Source organism: Meles meles, chromosome 8, assembly GCF_922984935.1.
Source record: "Meles meles chromosome 8, mMelMel3.1 paternal haplotype, whole genome shotgun sequence".
Classification (NCBI taxonomy): domain Eukaryota; kingdom Metazoa; phylum Chordata; class Mammalia; order Carnivora; family Mustelidae; genus Meles; species Meles meles.
In genome coordinates, this window is record NC_060073.1 from 29,230,544 (window position 1) to 29,245,816 (window position 15,273).

At 45.0% G+C, this 15,273-nt stretch overlaps 1 protein-coding gene across 3 annotated transcripts in view; it reads left to right on the forward strand.

Moving 5' to 3' along the window:
• SLC1A2 (solute carrier family 1 member 2) overlaps positions 1 to 15,273 on the forward strand; it is a 144,693-nt gene that overhangs the window by 106,619 nt on the left and 22,801 nt on the right. For all 3 annotated transcript variants that reach the window (XM_046014959.1, XM_046014958.1, XM_046014960.1), the window contains exons 7-9: positions 3,786 to 4,019; positions 8,923 to 9,117; positions 12,835 to 12,969. In XM_046014959.1, the coding sequence (XP_045870915.1) occupies positions 3,786 to 4,019; positions 8,923 to 9,117; positions 12,835 to 12,969 (564 nt within the window). The remainder of the gene's footprint in view (positions 1 to 3,785; positions 4,020 to 8,922; positions 9,118 to 12,834; positions 12,970 to 15,273) is intronic.

Genomic DNA, 15,273 nt, shown 5'->3' on the forward strand with positions numbered 1-15,273 from the left:
AATTATTTACCTTAATGGGTTAAGACTAAAGGTCTTGAATCGGTTGGGCTAATGGAAGTGGTTTCCAGAGGCTAACCAAGTAATATCTGCATTTCATCAGTTGTAGAGCAGATTTTAGCCCTTGAAACACTGGTTTCCAAACACATCAGGAATTACCTGGAACTCGTTTAAAATATAAATGCCCCCTAGGTCAGCTCTAGGAAATTCTAATTCAACTGTTATGTGGTGGGCCTGGGGAATCCACATTGATACCAGGCAGGCCAACTTGATTGTGAAGCTGGTGTCTGTGAACGCACAGAGACACTGAGGTCTGGGCATGTTAAATTCTGTGTATGAGTTTGTGTTTGTGGAGTGGAGGGCAGTCTTGGCAAGGGCATCTTGGTGGGAGGGAACCTGAAGATGACAAGGGCAGAGGTACCAAGTGGATGGAGGAAAGAATGGTTGATGCAACAGGAAGAAAAAGACTTGACAGGCCAGTCTTAGATTAATCAGTGGCTTTGACCAGTGCTCAGAGCTACAGATACAAGCAACCCAACAGCAGTGTGGAAGATTTTTTCTCTTCCCACTCTGCAATCATGTCCTTCTAATTTAGAAGCGGGTCCAGTTATTCCTGGGCACCATTTGCCTTCAGAAACTTACTGGAGTCTTCAGCCTCTTCATGCACTGCGGTTTATGGCTTTGATTGCTTGTGTCATCTCAGGAGCTTTGTGTGGTGACCTCGAATCCTGGGCATTTGCCCTTTCTTTTCCACAGAGTGTCATTTTCAATGAGATAATTATGTAGAAACCCAGGAGCTCAGAAACTCCAGCTCCTGAGTGGAAGATTAAGCCACTCATTTTGAACACAGGTGCAGGGACCCTAGAAGACCCTAGAAGACACCATTGAGGACAAAGGCTCTTTCCTTCTTCGAGTTAATGCTCATTCCTGTTCTGGAGACCAAGGCGTTTCATTCCTGCTCACCATATTTATTTGCCCTGACACTCTACCTTCTGGCCTTTGAGTAACATTCTTCATTGACCTTGGAAACTCACGTTTCTTCTAGTGAGCTGAGTGCTCCGGAGGAAACATGTTTCCTCTCTCTGATCCATTTGGCTCTGGCTCAAATGTGTTCTCCAGGGGGACTAGATAGCTGGTCTTGCTTGGCAAAGTGCCTTGAAAATCCTTTTTCTCTATTCTGCAAATTGCATGTCCCAGAAAAGCAGGGAAATCGAATGTCACCCAGAACAGCTCGTGTTTGTGTTTTACTGGACATCTTTAAAGGGTGGTTGGTGCTTGGGAAAGAATTGATCTCGTGGCTTATGAAGATAAATGCTTGTTGGCTTTATGGGAAAGTGCATTGTGCTCAGTTACTTACAACTTCCTGGCACAAAGGCCTGGCCTCTGAGACAACCCCACTCATCTAAGAGATGTTGTGACCATGGGTGCATCAGGAGAATGTAAAATGGTGGGAAATCCAAGGGTTTAAGGACATAGCTCCTTCATGCCTGCAGAAACAGCCCTCCAACATTGCCAGCCTTCACCCAGGGGAAAGATGTGGAGGCTACAGGCTGGATACTCATCAGAGAAGAGAGTTATTCTAAGGTTTTCACTAATTCTTGTCATTTACCAATCAGCTCTTTCAGAAGGTTCCTCTTGACAAAATATTTTGCTCATAAAAACATCTGCCATTGGTTGGCAGTAGTCTATGCATGGGTTTAGAAAGCCACATTAACGCAGACCTGGCTCTTTAAGAATGGTGGGGGAGAGGACATGGTGTACATGTGTGACCACAGAACGTAGAGGATTCCTTGGTCAGCAGTCAGACTGGTGCTCACAGGGACGGGGGAGGGACTTTGACAGGGCACACATATGCATGCTCAAATATGCAATCCTCACAGCAATCCCGTGAGGTTGGAGTTAGCCTAAGCTTCAACTTGTACATCTATAAAATGGGACTAAATCACTACAAGGGTCATGTGGCTGGGCAAGCTCCATGTCTTACGTAATTGCATATATAATTCTCCTTTGCCCCCTCTTTTTTTTTTTAAGATTTTATTTATTTATTTGACACAGAGAGAGAGAGAGAGAACACAAGCAGGGGAAACAGCAGACAGAAGGAGAAGGAAAAACAGGCTCCCCACTGAGCAGGGAGCCTGATGCAGGGGTTCAATCCCAGGACACTGGAATCAGGACCTGAGCCAAAGGCAGACACTTAACCGACTGAGCCACCCCAGGAACTTCTACCCACATCTTTTTTTACCCAGGAAAGGCACAATTGCAAAAAACAAAAACATAAACAAACAGATAAACAGAAAACACCCGCAAATCTGGCTGGGCTGTCTGTTTCCCTTTGCTGACTCTGTTACCTCAGTGGGGGCCCTTATGTTGGGACTTCATTTCCCCCATTCTTTTTCTCAAATACGTTCATAATTCTTACAAAAGTATCAACTTCCCCCTCAAACATTTTCTTTCCAATCGGAAGGTGTGGCAGGCCGAACCAGTTTCTGCTTCAACCACTACCAGATTGGGCAATAAAAAAAGGCTGTTGCCCAACATGGGAAAAATATACTCAAGAGGAAAGAGAGCACGGTTAGGGCCCTCACAAGTGAGGACAGCAGTAAGTTGTTGCCAAGCTCCCGATCAAACAATAATAAGATAGAAGCATGAAAGAAGTTTCCGTAGAATAAATCGGTATATGGAAAGCTGTAAGGACAAAGAGCTCCGATTGCTCATTAAAGGAAAGTGGTTTGGCTGGGGGAGGGGAAAACAACCCTCGGAGAGTCATAGGCACTGAGACTGTTCTCCTCCTACTTCCTGGTTTTGTGGTCTTGGACTGGTCTTAACTTTTCTGAACCTCAATTTCCTCGTTTGCCAAATAAGAATAATGATACTTTGATTTCAGGGTTGTGGTAAAAATGAAATGAGGGGACGTGTGCAGAGGTCTGACTGTATTGCCTGAGACACGGGGCAGGGAAGCCAGGGTCCCTGGTAAGACAAGGATGGAAAGAAATACTTTCAGACTGAGAAGTAATAAAACCACGTCTCTCTAAATGGACTCTCTGGCTCAGAGGGTTTTCTTGTCTTGGCAGGTCTCTCTTTTTTGCTCCCTCCCTCTCTCTCTCTCTCTCTCATATTTTAATAAGCTTCCTATCGTCCAAGGTAAAAACAAAGCAAATTTACCAACACCAGCTTAGAGGTGGGTGAAACTCTCATGAGCTTTCTGGGGAGCTCAAAATGGATTCCTAGGGGTACCTGAGTGGCTCAGTGGGTTAAGCCTCTGCCTTCAGCTCAGGTCAATATCTCAGGATCCTGGGATCGAGCCCCACATCAGACTCTCTGCTTAGCAGGGAGCCTGCTTCCCCCTCTCTCTGCCTGCTTCTCTGCCTACTTGTTAACTCTCTCTCTGTTAAATAAATAAATAAAATATTAAAAAAAAAATGGATTCCTAGTTTTCAAGGACAAGGTTGAAGGGGACAGGGAGACCAAACAAGATGCTCGAAGATTCTGTGCCTCTCCAGCTTGGTACTTACCTGGGGGATTGTAAAGCTTGCATCTGCTCTTCCTGAAAATCACCGGACCCACTCATGAGATTTCAGATGATGCAGTTAGTCTGAAGTGAAGGAGAGCAGCTATGGAATCTCGCAGCTATGGAATTCCTCCAGTGAAACTCTTGGTCCAGAAATAGGAAGGGTTTTCCTCAGGGTATGGTACATGTAAGGCCCAGATAGAAGTTGTGAATTCCAGAAGGATGTCTTCAATGGTTTTTTTTTTTTTTTTCTTGTTTGTTTTTCTTTTATGTTTTCCAGGTACTCTCCTCTGGGTATCGCCTGCCTAATCTGTGGAAAGATCATTGCCATCAAGGACTTGGAAGTGGTTGCTAGGCAACTGGGGATGTACATGATCACGGTGATCGTGGGCCTCATCATCCATGGGGGCATCTTTCTCCCCTTGATTTACTTTGTAGTCACCAGGAAAAACCCTTTCTCCTTTTTTGCTGGCATTTTCCAAGCTTGGATCACTGCCCTGGGTACCGCTTCCAGGTAGAGAACATAAGAAATCACCTTTCTTTCTCTCTGCTCATTCCTTTCCCCTCTCTGCCACTTCCCCTTTGCAAAACTCTTTCATCATAAAGTTCAACGGGAATGAGTTTCACGTATTATTAAAATACTTCTGAAAAAGGTAACTGTTATGTATTTTTGGCTCCTAGGAACTCAGGAGCCTTCTGATGAACATGTTTGCTGATAAGCAACCATCCTGGAAATACTTAATATTAAATTTCCCAGACGAATGCATGCTGTTTATCTGCCTGTCTAATTTGGCATACCTAGTATTGATTTCATTTTAAATGTTTTCCAAAAGGATGTATCAGGATGTTAAGCTATTTAAGAAATTCTCTCACCTGTGATTTGAAAAATGCTATCACAAAAGATCACTCCTTTGGAGTCATTTTTCAAAAGTAGAAAAAGTGAGCTTTTTCATGGCAAATGTGTTCAGTGAGATGTTTTTTAAAAAACCAAACCAGAAGTCAGTCAAGTCTGTGACTTCTGTATGAACTTCTAGTGGACCATTCTGCCCCAGTGATTTTGAGAAAATCAGGTTGGCATTGATTCAACTTGACATTGACTGAGAATCTGTTCCTTCTTCGTTAACTAAGTTCCCAGGCATCTGAAGCCAGTGAGGACTCCAGAGATACACGGAGGAAAAAAATATATTTTTTAGATATCTTCTGAGACTGAATTTAGCAAAAACAAACAAACAAAAACAGATACATAAGAAACACCTGGCAATTTAGAATTTCAAAGATTAGAAGAGTTTTATTGTTTCAGCCCGCACTAGTTACTGGTATTTCTGCACAAAACTAGGGTCATGAAACTAAGACTGAGAGGCAGGTGGGAGGGAGGCAAGCCAACTCTGCAACCACTAGCTCAGCATTGTCTCTGGAGTCACAGGTGGAAGGTCCTTGTTGTCGAGCCTGTGACCATGCTCTGCAGGTGGGATGGCCACTCTGTTGTGACACAGCATGACAGTTGTCCCAAGGCTACTGAGAAGGCAGTCACCTTTTCCCGACAGGCCAATAGTGGTGACCACCTGAGAAACCAAATTTATACTTCCATCTTGCACATCAGTGAGATTTTGGTAGGAGTAGAATGTGGGATTTCAGAAGATGCTAAAATATATATATATATAATCCCGGGGATCTAGATTCTGCATTCAGTTTCCCAAGATGAAGGGAAACACCCCAAAATTTCCTTTGTCCCTCTTGGTCTGATATATTTCATATGGATAAGTATCTTTATCCATAAAGATCCCCCTCTCTTTGGAGAAAAAGTAAAATTCCATCCCCCCGAACAATATGTTTAGTTTTATATTTGTTTTCTGTTTATGAGTGTGGTGTTTGCCCATTGTGAAAAAAGCCAGACAGTGAATAGAGTTTTGAAGAAGAAAATGAACATTACCAGTTCTTCTATTACCCAGGAATAATTAATAGTAACCCTTTTAGTTAATCTTAATAGTTCTATATTTTTCCAGTTCGTACCATGTATAGGTGTTATAAATTGCTATCACCAGTCAACCTATCATAAAAGTTCTGTCAATATGATCTCCCCACTCTTTTTAAATGACGTAATAATACCCTGTGGGTGCCACAACACAACCCCACCTCCACTGTGTGATATACATGTAAAGTGTGTTTACTAAAGCAAGGCTGTGACAAGCATCCTTATAAACACATCTCTGTAAGCTTGTTTGATGATCCCCTCAGGATAATTTATAGAAGTAGAATTTCTGAGTCCAGTGGTAAGTACACTGTATGTTTGAAAACGTACCACCAGCTTGCTGCTCAAAAAAGTCGTTAGTGTAGGTCCGTACTAATGGGGTGTGTGAGACTGCCTTTTCCCATCTATTCACCAGCACTAGATATTATCACTTTATTAATTTTTCAATCTTATTGGCAAAAAATGATCTCACTGATTTTGCATTTCTTTGATTATTAGTGAGGGGAAACATCTCTTCGCCTTCTTATTGACCATCTTCCCCTCCTCTATCTGACCTTGTGAATTGTTTGTGATGGTCATTTCCTATTGGGGAATGCATCCATTCCTGATTGGCTTTAACTCTCTTCATGTATAAAAATATTAACTCATGTGTCCCATGTTGCAAATGATGTTCCTCTCTGTCTGACACTTGTCTTGAAAATTTGTCATGCTTTTGCCCCTAGAAGTTTTTCAATTTGTTTATCATTGAAGTCGTCAGTATTTTCATTTAGTATTTGGAATTTCGATTTTTTTCCTCAGGAAAATCACTACCAAAAATGATAAAATATTACCTTATATTTTCTTCCAATGCCCTTGTGGTTTTGATCTTTAAATCTTTCAAAAAATATTATTACCTTTCCTTTGAATGTCTAGACAGTTTCCCCAGTACTTTTAATTAGATAAAGTAAATCCTAAAGGCATATGGGTAGCCCAAGTTTATATTTATTTATTTATTTTTAAGATTTTATTTATTTACTTGACAGAGAGAGATCACAAGTAGATAGAGAAGCAGGCAGAGAGAAAGAGAGGGAAGCAGGCTCCCTGCTGAGCAGAGAGCCTGATGCGGGACTCGATCCCAGGACCCTGAGATCATGACCCGAGCCGAAGGCAACGGCCTAACCCACTGAGCCACCCAGGCGCCCCCCAACTTCATATTTAAATCAGACAGATGCTTGGGTTATCTGGCCAAGGCCATGAATGCTAGACACATTTCTCCTCCTTACCCTGTATTTCAAGTGAATTAATCTTTGGTTAAACTGTGGCTTTTGCCGGGATGTGGAATTTCATTTGTTAAAAGAAAACACATTTAAAGAAAAATCTGTGGCATGAGTCACATACTTAGAACTAACTCTGCCATTATGACCAGAGGGAAAAAACACAAAGCCACAGGATGGCCAGCTAACTATTCTTTCTACCTCCTTGGACCCTGATGGAAGAAGTAGAAGGAGCTGACTCCCTTTTCTCAACAGGCTGGTGTCAGGGAGGACTGATGGAAGGGGGCAGCCTGGGACACTCCTCTCTGCATCCTGCTGACATCAGTCCATGCTGTTGAAACTACTCTGGGAAAAGAGAAGAAGACTATCAAGTATCTGCTAGTTATTATAAGCAATATTTGAAAGCTATCATATGGTCATTGAGACAGGAGCCAAAAAACCCATGTCAGAATGTCAGATGGGGCAGGAAAGAGTTAAAATTCTCAAGTTCCCGTTTGGATTGGTTGAGTATATATGAATTTTGAGAATATTTTCATGATTTACCAATTATTTTCTCCGATCTGTTTAATTATCTGAAGACCTCTTGATGACATTTTGGGAAAGTGGATACAATAATAAAAATTGACATATTCCAGTCCTCCCAGAAATGTGCTCAGACTCTACCATTTAGAATCCCAGCCACCTACCACAGCTGCTGTTTCAGACTAGTCAGGGTGTCCTGCCAACCCTTCAAAAGGGTCCGAACAAAGGGTGGGGTGGGGGAGTTTCGTTAAACAGTTAGGACAGCCAACTGGGTAGAAGGTACAAGAGGGCTCCAAACATTCATTTCCTCTACCTAAGACGAAGAAGGAGGCATGAGACCCCTGGCCTGAAATCACGAAGAATGTTCCCAGAAGATGACTCTGGCTTCCTTAAGGTTATTACTGGGAGCCTGTGGGTTAGTGGTTTAAGAAGATGCCGACTTAGGTGACCCTAAGTTTAGAGTTTCCGGTTTCTGTTTCTGAGTAGGCCTTGGAATCTGCATTTTCTATAGCTCCTCTGAAGCCATAGAAAGCTTCTCCCACTCTTGGAGTAATGGAAACCTCTGGCAGGGGTCTATGTTAAGCTTGGCGGGAGCCCTAATTCTGACTAGTAGAAGGAGGGAACCGGGACTAAGCCTGTCAATGCATGACAGAAAAAAGTATGTCTGCACCCAATTCAGTTTGCTAAGGTTTGAATGGAAAAAAAGGCCCCAAAAGCAAAACATAAAACAGGACAAACAAACCCCAAAGAGAATGGGCCACAAAGCACTCACATGGCAATTCAGGTGTTCTACGTTTCTTTCCATATTACTTAAATTTTGAAGCAAATCCACCTACCCCCCCCCACGCGCCTCTCTCCACATGGAAATAATATTTTGGCCGTCAGCAACTTTTATCCTTACAGGTCTCCTAATTTAAAAGACACACAAACATGTCAGGAGTTCTGGCCCTTGAGGCTGGGTCATGTGGTGATGAATTCCCGTCCCAGGCCTGGGATGAGAGTGGGAGAGTCACTCTGTCCACACCGAGTCTTTAATTAGCTAGTCAGACTATATGCTTTTTGCTCTATATTGTTGCAAAGACTGTACAGTTGGCCAGTGACCACGTATTAGGGAGTTGTAGTGTCTGTGAGGGTCCCTAGTGAATTTCTAGAAGCTCAGGTTCAGGCTAAATGGTGTTTCACATGTTTGTCCAGCTTTCTCAAAATTAGCTCAGGGCAATTCCCAGAGTCTGGAGGCAGCCCATGTAGTCATCTTGTTGGAAAGTGTTTCCAGCATGAAATTACGGGTCATTCAAAAATCTCTCTTTCCACTTCACTGTTGACAGCTTATTGTTTTCTGACACGTTGTTTTTTTTGCAGCTCAATGAATGTGGGTAATCAGATGGTCTTTAATATAAGAGGGACACACTGATCAAAGGAACAAGAATTTAAAGTTCTAAATAGATCTCAAAAACCAACAAAAAGAGCTTGCTACTTATGAGCATCTTAATAAGACTGAATTTGAAACGCCAAACAGCTGGTCTCTAATTTGGCTCTGGGCACTGTTTTTTTCATGTCACATTGCTTGATTGGAACAAAGAACAAACACTTTGTGGTGGCATTTCAGTTTGAGTTTTGTCCTGCTTCTCTACAGCAGATATAAACTCTTGTGTTTCTCTCTCTTGGTTCCTTAGTGCTGGAACTTTACCTGTTACCTTCCGTTGCCTGGAAGAAAATCTGGGAATCGATAAGCGCGTGACCAGATTTGTCCTCCCAGTCGGAGCAACCATCAACATGGACGGTACAGCCCTTTATGAAGCGGTGGCCGCCATCTTTATTGCCCAGATGAACGGTGTTGTCCTGGATGGAGGCCAGATTGTGACTGTGAGGTGAGTGGGGATTGGGTGGAGGAGGCACTGAAATGACCTTTTGTCCTCCCCCCTTCCACACTAACTCCATTTGATGGGGCCGCTTGAATTTCAGGTCCCCTGGTGGAAGAATGATGAAGGAAATAACACAGAAGGGGAGTTATTGGCAGTCTCAAAGGGAAAATATTGTGACAGGAAAGAAGCAGACTCATACTTGGGCCTTCTGTTTGTATTGCACATGTGAAATTGGTTTGGAAGTTTGGTATTACGTGATTTTTAACAATCCTGTGATGTTGCAAGGCAGTGACTTCTACATCCATTTAATAGATTGGGAAGCACAGGCTTCCAGGGACAGGGTGGTTGGTGAAGGCTACCCCGTTAATGAGCCAGGAGGGCTGTAACAGGCGCCGACATCAGCTGACTCTGACTCCACGTTTCCTTTCTTTAAAATCTGTTCCCTTCAGCATTTCAGAGGGTGATGGCAGAAATAACCAAACACTGGAAGGAAGAGATTTCTCAATACAACAGAAACCATTTTATTACAACTAAGTAGCAAATTTAGATACGTACGTTTTACTAAATCTGTTTTTACCCTATGTATTCATCCTTGAAGAAATTTAGGAAGAACGCTTTCCCAAGAGATAATTAACAATGCATTGCTTCTCTGTAAACTTACAGATCACACTTACTTGCATTTGCTAATTTCTTGAATGCTTACAGCCACGCTGTGAGACACAGGACTTGTCTTAGCTCAGGCTGCTATAACAGCATACCACAGACCCACGGGTGCTTAGACAACAGACATTGATTTCTCACGGTTCTGGAGACTGGGAGGTCCGCAATGAAAATGCTGGCAAACTCAGTTCCTGGTGACTGTCCTCTTCCTGGCTAGTGTTGCCCTTCTTGCTGTTTGCTCTGGCCTTTCCTTGGCAGGTGGAGAAAGAGTGAGCAAGCTTTTGTAGGTCTCCTCTGATAAGAGCTAATCCCCTCATGAGGGCACCACCCTCATGACCTCCTTACCACCGCCCCTTACCCCTCACCCCCCAACCCCCCACCCCCCCACCCCGCCAAAGGCCCTGCCTCCAAACACCATCACCTTGGAGATTAGGGCTTGGACAAATGAATTTGATAGTGCGGGGACACAACTCAGTCCATAGCAGCACTATAGGGGGGCTCAGTTTCCTCATTGGGTATATTGGGGACATCCTAGGGGGTTAAGTGTATTATCCCTGGGACATACTCACCTGTCAATAAATGTTAGCTACTAGTATTACTGTATTAGTGATGCTCAATAACATTCAGTACTTCTAGAATACGAAAGAAGAATGTGACGGTGGTGTAGTGAGTGCCATGATGTCACTCAGGGAAAGCGTGCTTCAGATCCGGGTATCACGCCTTCTGAGTCACGTGGTCACAGAATGCACATAAGACTGCCAACCTCTCTTGCTTTAAAACTCAGAGACCAACAAAAGGAAAATCCCTCCTTTTGAAGCCAAGTGAGATGATTTCTGGTCCCTGAATTCTTGGCCCCGAGGGCAGCCACACTTACCACCAAGTTCACACCGTTAGATGAAAACTTAAGAGACGGGAGGATGGACTGGCGACCAATGATTGGGATTGATTAATGCAGAGTTTTCCGTGTTGGAGGGATCGGGGATGGGGGCATCGGGGGCCCACACAGCATTGGAATCAAGCAGATGAGTGTCCCGAGCCCAGCAGATGGTGGCCAAGCAGTTCAATGTTTCTCCATCCATTCGGTTCGTGGTTTCCCCCGTGGAGAGCAGAGGCAACCATATGTACCTTGCAGGGTTACTGTGAGGCTCTGCTGTGACAATGTGTGTGTCATGCTCTGTACTGCGTCCAAGAACCAGCCCTGGAGAAGTGAGCCAGGGAGCGGAAGGACGGGAAAAGCGGAAAGGGATGGAGAGATGGAGGAGAGATCACTGTCCCCGGGAAGCTGTTGCAGGCTGAAGGGAGAGTAGGGGACCAGCTTGCAGGAAGAATATCCTTTATAGGCTTTTGTCTCGCAGCCCACAGGGGCCCAGACCATGGGGCCACAGCGCAGAGGGATGTATAAGAATGACTCATAACAGAAGCAACTGATGTTGTAAATAAAACGGCTGAGGCCTTGACTGTTAGAACTTGGCAAGTCCCCCTTTCCTGATGTTCTATCCATGCCAGGGAAATGGCAGAGAAGTCCCACCTTCTAACTCTCGGGGCTTTAGGGAAGTTTTTATTTGCAAAGCGGCCTCACCCTGCCCAGACTTCCTGATAACAGGAACGGTTCACATTTACTGGGGGCTTGCAATGTGTCAGGCCTCTTCTGTGTGCTTTCTGTTTATTAGCTCCTGATGACGCTTTCTTAAAGATAAGGGAATCATGGCACAAGGAGGTAAAGTAAGTTGCTCAAAGTCCTGTAGTTAATAAGTGACAGAGCTGGGATTCGAATTCAGGTTGTTCCCTTCCATAATCTTCATCAATACCCACTCTATACTCTAACCTCCCATGACCCAGAAGGACCAAAAAAAAAAAAAAAAATGGAGTTCTTTAAGCCTTGATAGCAGCGCCACATTGATGGGGGCAGAAGAGTACAGATGGGTTCTGTTGATCCCACCTAGGGGAGGTGTCCTACACCTGGAAGGATGGCAGTATGGAAAGACCAGTGCAAACCACAGAACCTCCTAGGGTCTTCCTGTCCTCATATGTAAGATTAGGTAAATTTAGGTCCCTCCCCATGGTAAGACCCAGGATTCTGTGGTTGGTCACAGCAATGGTCTGAGATCAGTTAAACCAGTTTGGGAGCCCGACTCTTAGTTTGGAGCTCGAGGACCTACTCTAGAAACCCTAGCTTTGTCTAACTACAAATAAAGCACCCACTTTTTCGTCACTGTGCCCACAAAAGCAAGTTGGGAATCTACATTTTCAGAAGCATCTTTCCATTTAGAAATGACAACGTTCAGAAATGGCATGAGAAAAGAGGAGGAAAAAGCGACTGCCCTTTGCTGGGCCACAGAGACCCCCTGGTGTCTAGACAAGGCACTTGAACCCTAGATTGAACCCTCTTCCAGAGACAACTTCAAAACGGTACTGGGTGTGCTCTTGGCTTTGCAAATGATGAGAGGCTTTAGAAGGAAAACCTCCTGTTATTGCATTATCTCTCCTTGGCGCCTTCTTTCTGAATAATGTATTTTCCAGTCCATGGTGAAATGTCCAGGCGTCTGAAGCTTAATGTCATTTGGAATCTGTTGATTTGTTCCCCCGATGTCCACTCAATCGGGTCTGGATATTTGCTATTCTGAGTTCTCATGTTAACATTGGCAGTGGCCTCCTCAGACTCTTGCCATGGAGTCCAGATGTCTCTGGGGCTCCCAGAGACATAAAGGCGTAAGCAGAAATGAATGCAGTGGTATTCCCATGGGAGGATTAGGGTGATTTGTTTTCCTTCTTTATTATTTCCCTGCCTGCTTGAGAGCGATGCTTACCTTAGTTGAGCCCTGTGATATGTTAGGCTAATTGGCTGTCCTGCTGAGCAGAAGGCTACAATCCCTGAATTTATAAACTCCCACCACAGCTGAGTAGAATCCAAGGAGATCCTAATTCCCAGGTGCTGGCACTCTAGATTTCTCTGTTCTTTGAGAAACAAAAGAAATTTTATGACTGCCGGGAAAATTGAAGCCAGGGATGGTCTTGCCAAGTCCTCTCTCTCTTCCCCTGACCCGGTCTTCTCTGTTCGCTCAGCCTCACGGCCACGCTGGCCAGCGTCGGTGCAGCCAGTATCCCCAGCGCGGGCCTTGTCACCATGCTCCTTATCCTGACGGCTGTGGGCCTGCCGACGGAGGACATCAGCCTGCTGGTGGCCGTGGACTGGCTTCTGTAAGTGCCTGCCGAGGGGGCTGGGCTGGGGATGTGAGTCCAGCCTCCGGGGGCTGCACCAGATGCAAGGTTGCAGCCAAGGTCTTTGCAAGTCCCCATGACAACTTCTTCCCTCCCTCCTTCCCTCTGACATTTACTGAGTGCCTCATTGGGAACAGAAGGTGAAAAAAGCATGCTGAGGACCTCACAGTCTAGTGGAGGCATCAGATAAATTACAATACAAAGTGAAAAGCCCAGCAATAAGGAACCTGCCACGGATGCACGGGGAGTCCCGGGACATTAGGCTGAATGAACAAAGCACAGAGGATCCCATTTTTACGAAGCTGCAGGAAAAGCAATATAATCTTGGCAATAAAAAGAGATCAGTGGTTGCCTGGGCATGGACGGGGTGAAGAGACTAATTGGGAAGGGGCACAAGGAAATCATTTCAGGTGGTAGAAATGTTTCATAGGCACAGGTACACACAGGTGTCTACGTTTGTCAAAACTCATCAAACCACACACTTAGCATGAGTGCCTATTACCTTATGTAAATTATAACTCAATAAAGTAGATGAGAATAGCTCATGTAGGGGCGCCTGGGTGGCACAGTCAATTGAGCATCTGACTCCTGATTTTGGCTCACATCATGATCTCATGGTCCTGGGATGGAGGCCCACGTCAGGCTATGTGCTCAGAGGGGAGTCTGCTTGAGATTCTCTCTCTCGCCCCTGCCCCTCCAGCTATTGCTGGTGTGGTCTCTCTTTCTTACTCTCGCTCTCACCCTTGCTCTAAAATAAAGAAAGAAATCTTTAAAAAAATAGAGCACACAATAAAAGGATGTGCTAGAAAGAGGCACTCACCCCAGTCTTGGATGGAAGGGCAGAATGGAGGAATCAGGCAATAATGAACATGGCGACTGAATTTGCCTGGGTACTAGATGCCAGCCACAGCACCAAGCATTTTACATCTTCCACTTTCTAACAACCCTGAGGGTTTGGTATTATTACTCTTGGTGTATAGATGAGGAAACTGAGGTATAGGGAGGCAAAGTGACTTGAGAGTGAGGAGAGATTTGAGTCCAGTTTGGCTTGGTTTGGGAGGCTGCTACATTCTTCATCATGGCCGTATTCAAGAAGGCAGTGAGAGCTGAGCTGAATTGTAACTGGTAGGTAGATATAGATAGGGGAGGAAGCAGGGCATTTCAGTCAAGGCCAAGGCCTGCCTGTGCAAAGGCACTGAGGCAGCAAACAGTGTAAGGACCTATGAGTGGTTTAGTAATACTGGAGCACAGAGTGGGAGGCAGGGTCTGGTGAAAGGGGGGGCAAAATGGAAACCTGGCATGGCCATGCAGAGAAGTTCGAACTTGACTGTGTCCACATAGCTCAGCTATCTTTCCCAGTATATTTACCAGTGAAGGGCATTTTCATACTGTAAGACACTCACTGCCCATTCTCGGGGCAAGTCTAGCCAGATGGCCCCCAACAGGGAGATGGGAATCAATCCTTGCTAAGGGCCTACTCAGTCTCTGATGTTCTGTGTGGTATGCACTGATGTTTCCTGTCCAGTCTTGGAGCTAAGCGACAGGGGCTGGGGGATGCTGTTGGGTTCAATGTCAGGGACACAGAGGTCCAAGGCCAAAGTGGCCACACAGTTTTTTTAAACTTCTCTACATGGCAGGGGCAATTGTTCTGACATCTATTGGCATAGATTTTAAGAGCCAAAATCCATCTTCAGTGCATTTGAGTTTCCTGCCTCTAAAACAACAGTTCCTTCCCCCTCCCTTCGCCCTTCCGAAGGGAAAAACATGCCCGTGACTGAAGGGAATGACATCTGGCAAGCTGGAAGGAAGACTCACCTCTCCACAGAGCTTGCCTGTTGTCAAGATTTAGGTTAGAATAGAGAAGTGCTCCCCAGAAGTAATCTGTACACCTCGGGAGGGCTGCAAGGAAGGTCATGATCTTCCTGACTGGATCCTCATCGCCAGGGAAATGCTCCCAAAGTACCTTTAGAGGGAAGGTGAAGAGTAAGCAAAATAGCCTCTTCTCTGTTGCTGCTAGCCTCTCTCAGGGGCTGGAGGTGGGTCCTCTGCACTAGCTCAGTTGTTCTGGGAGCCTGTGCTAGCCCCAAGGCAGCTTTTCTCATGGTGTCTGTCAGACGAGGTGGTCATCATGGCGGCTGAGATTCCACAGTGGTTTATGGGTGGAAGGATTGGGAGGGAATGGGATGAAGGAGACAAAGGAGTGGGGCTTTGGTGGAGAGGATGACAAAAGGGAAGTGAGGGCATTGGCAATACTTTAGGATCAGTCGGAGCTCAATACATGTG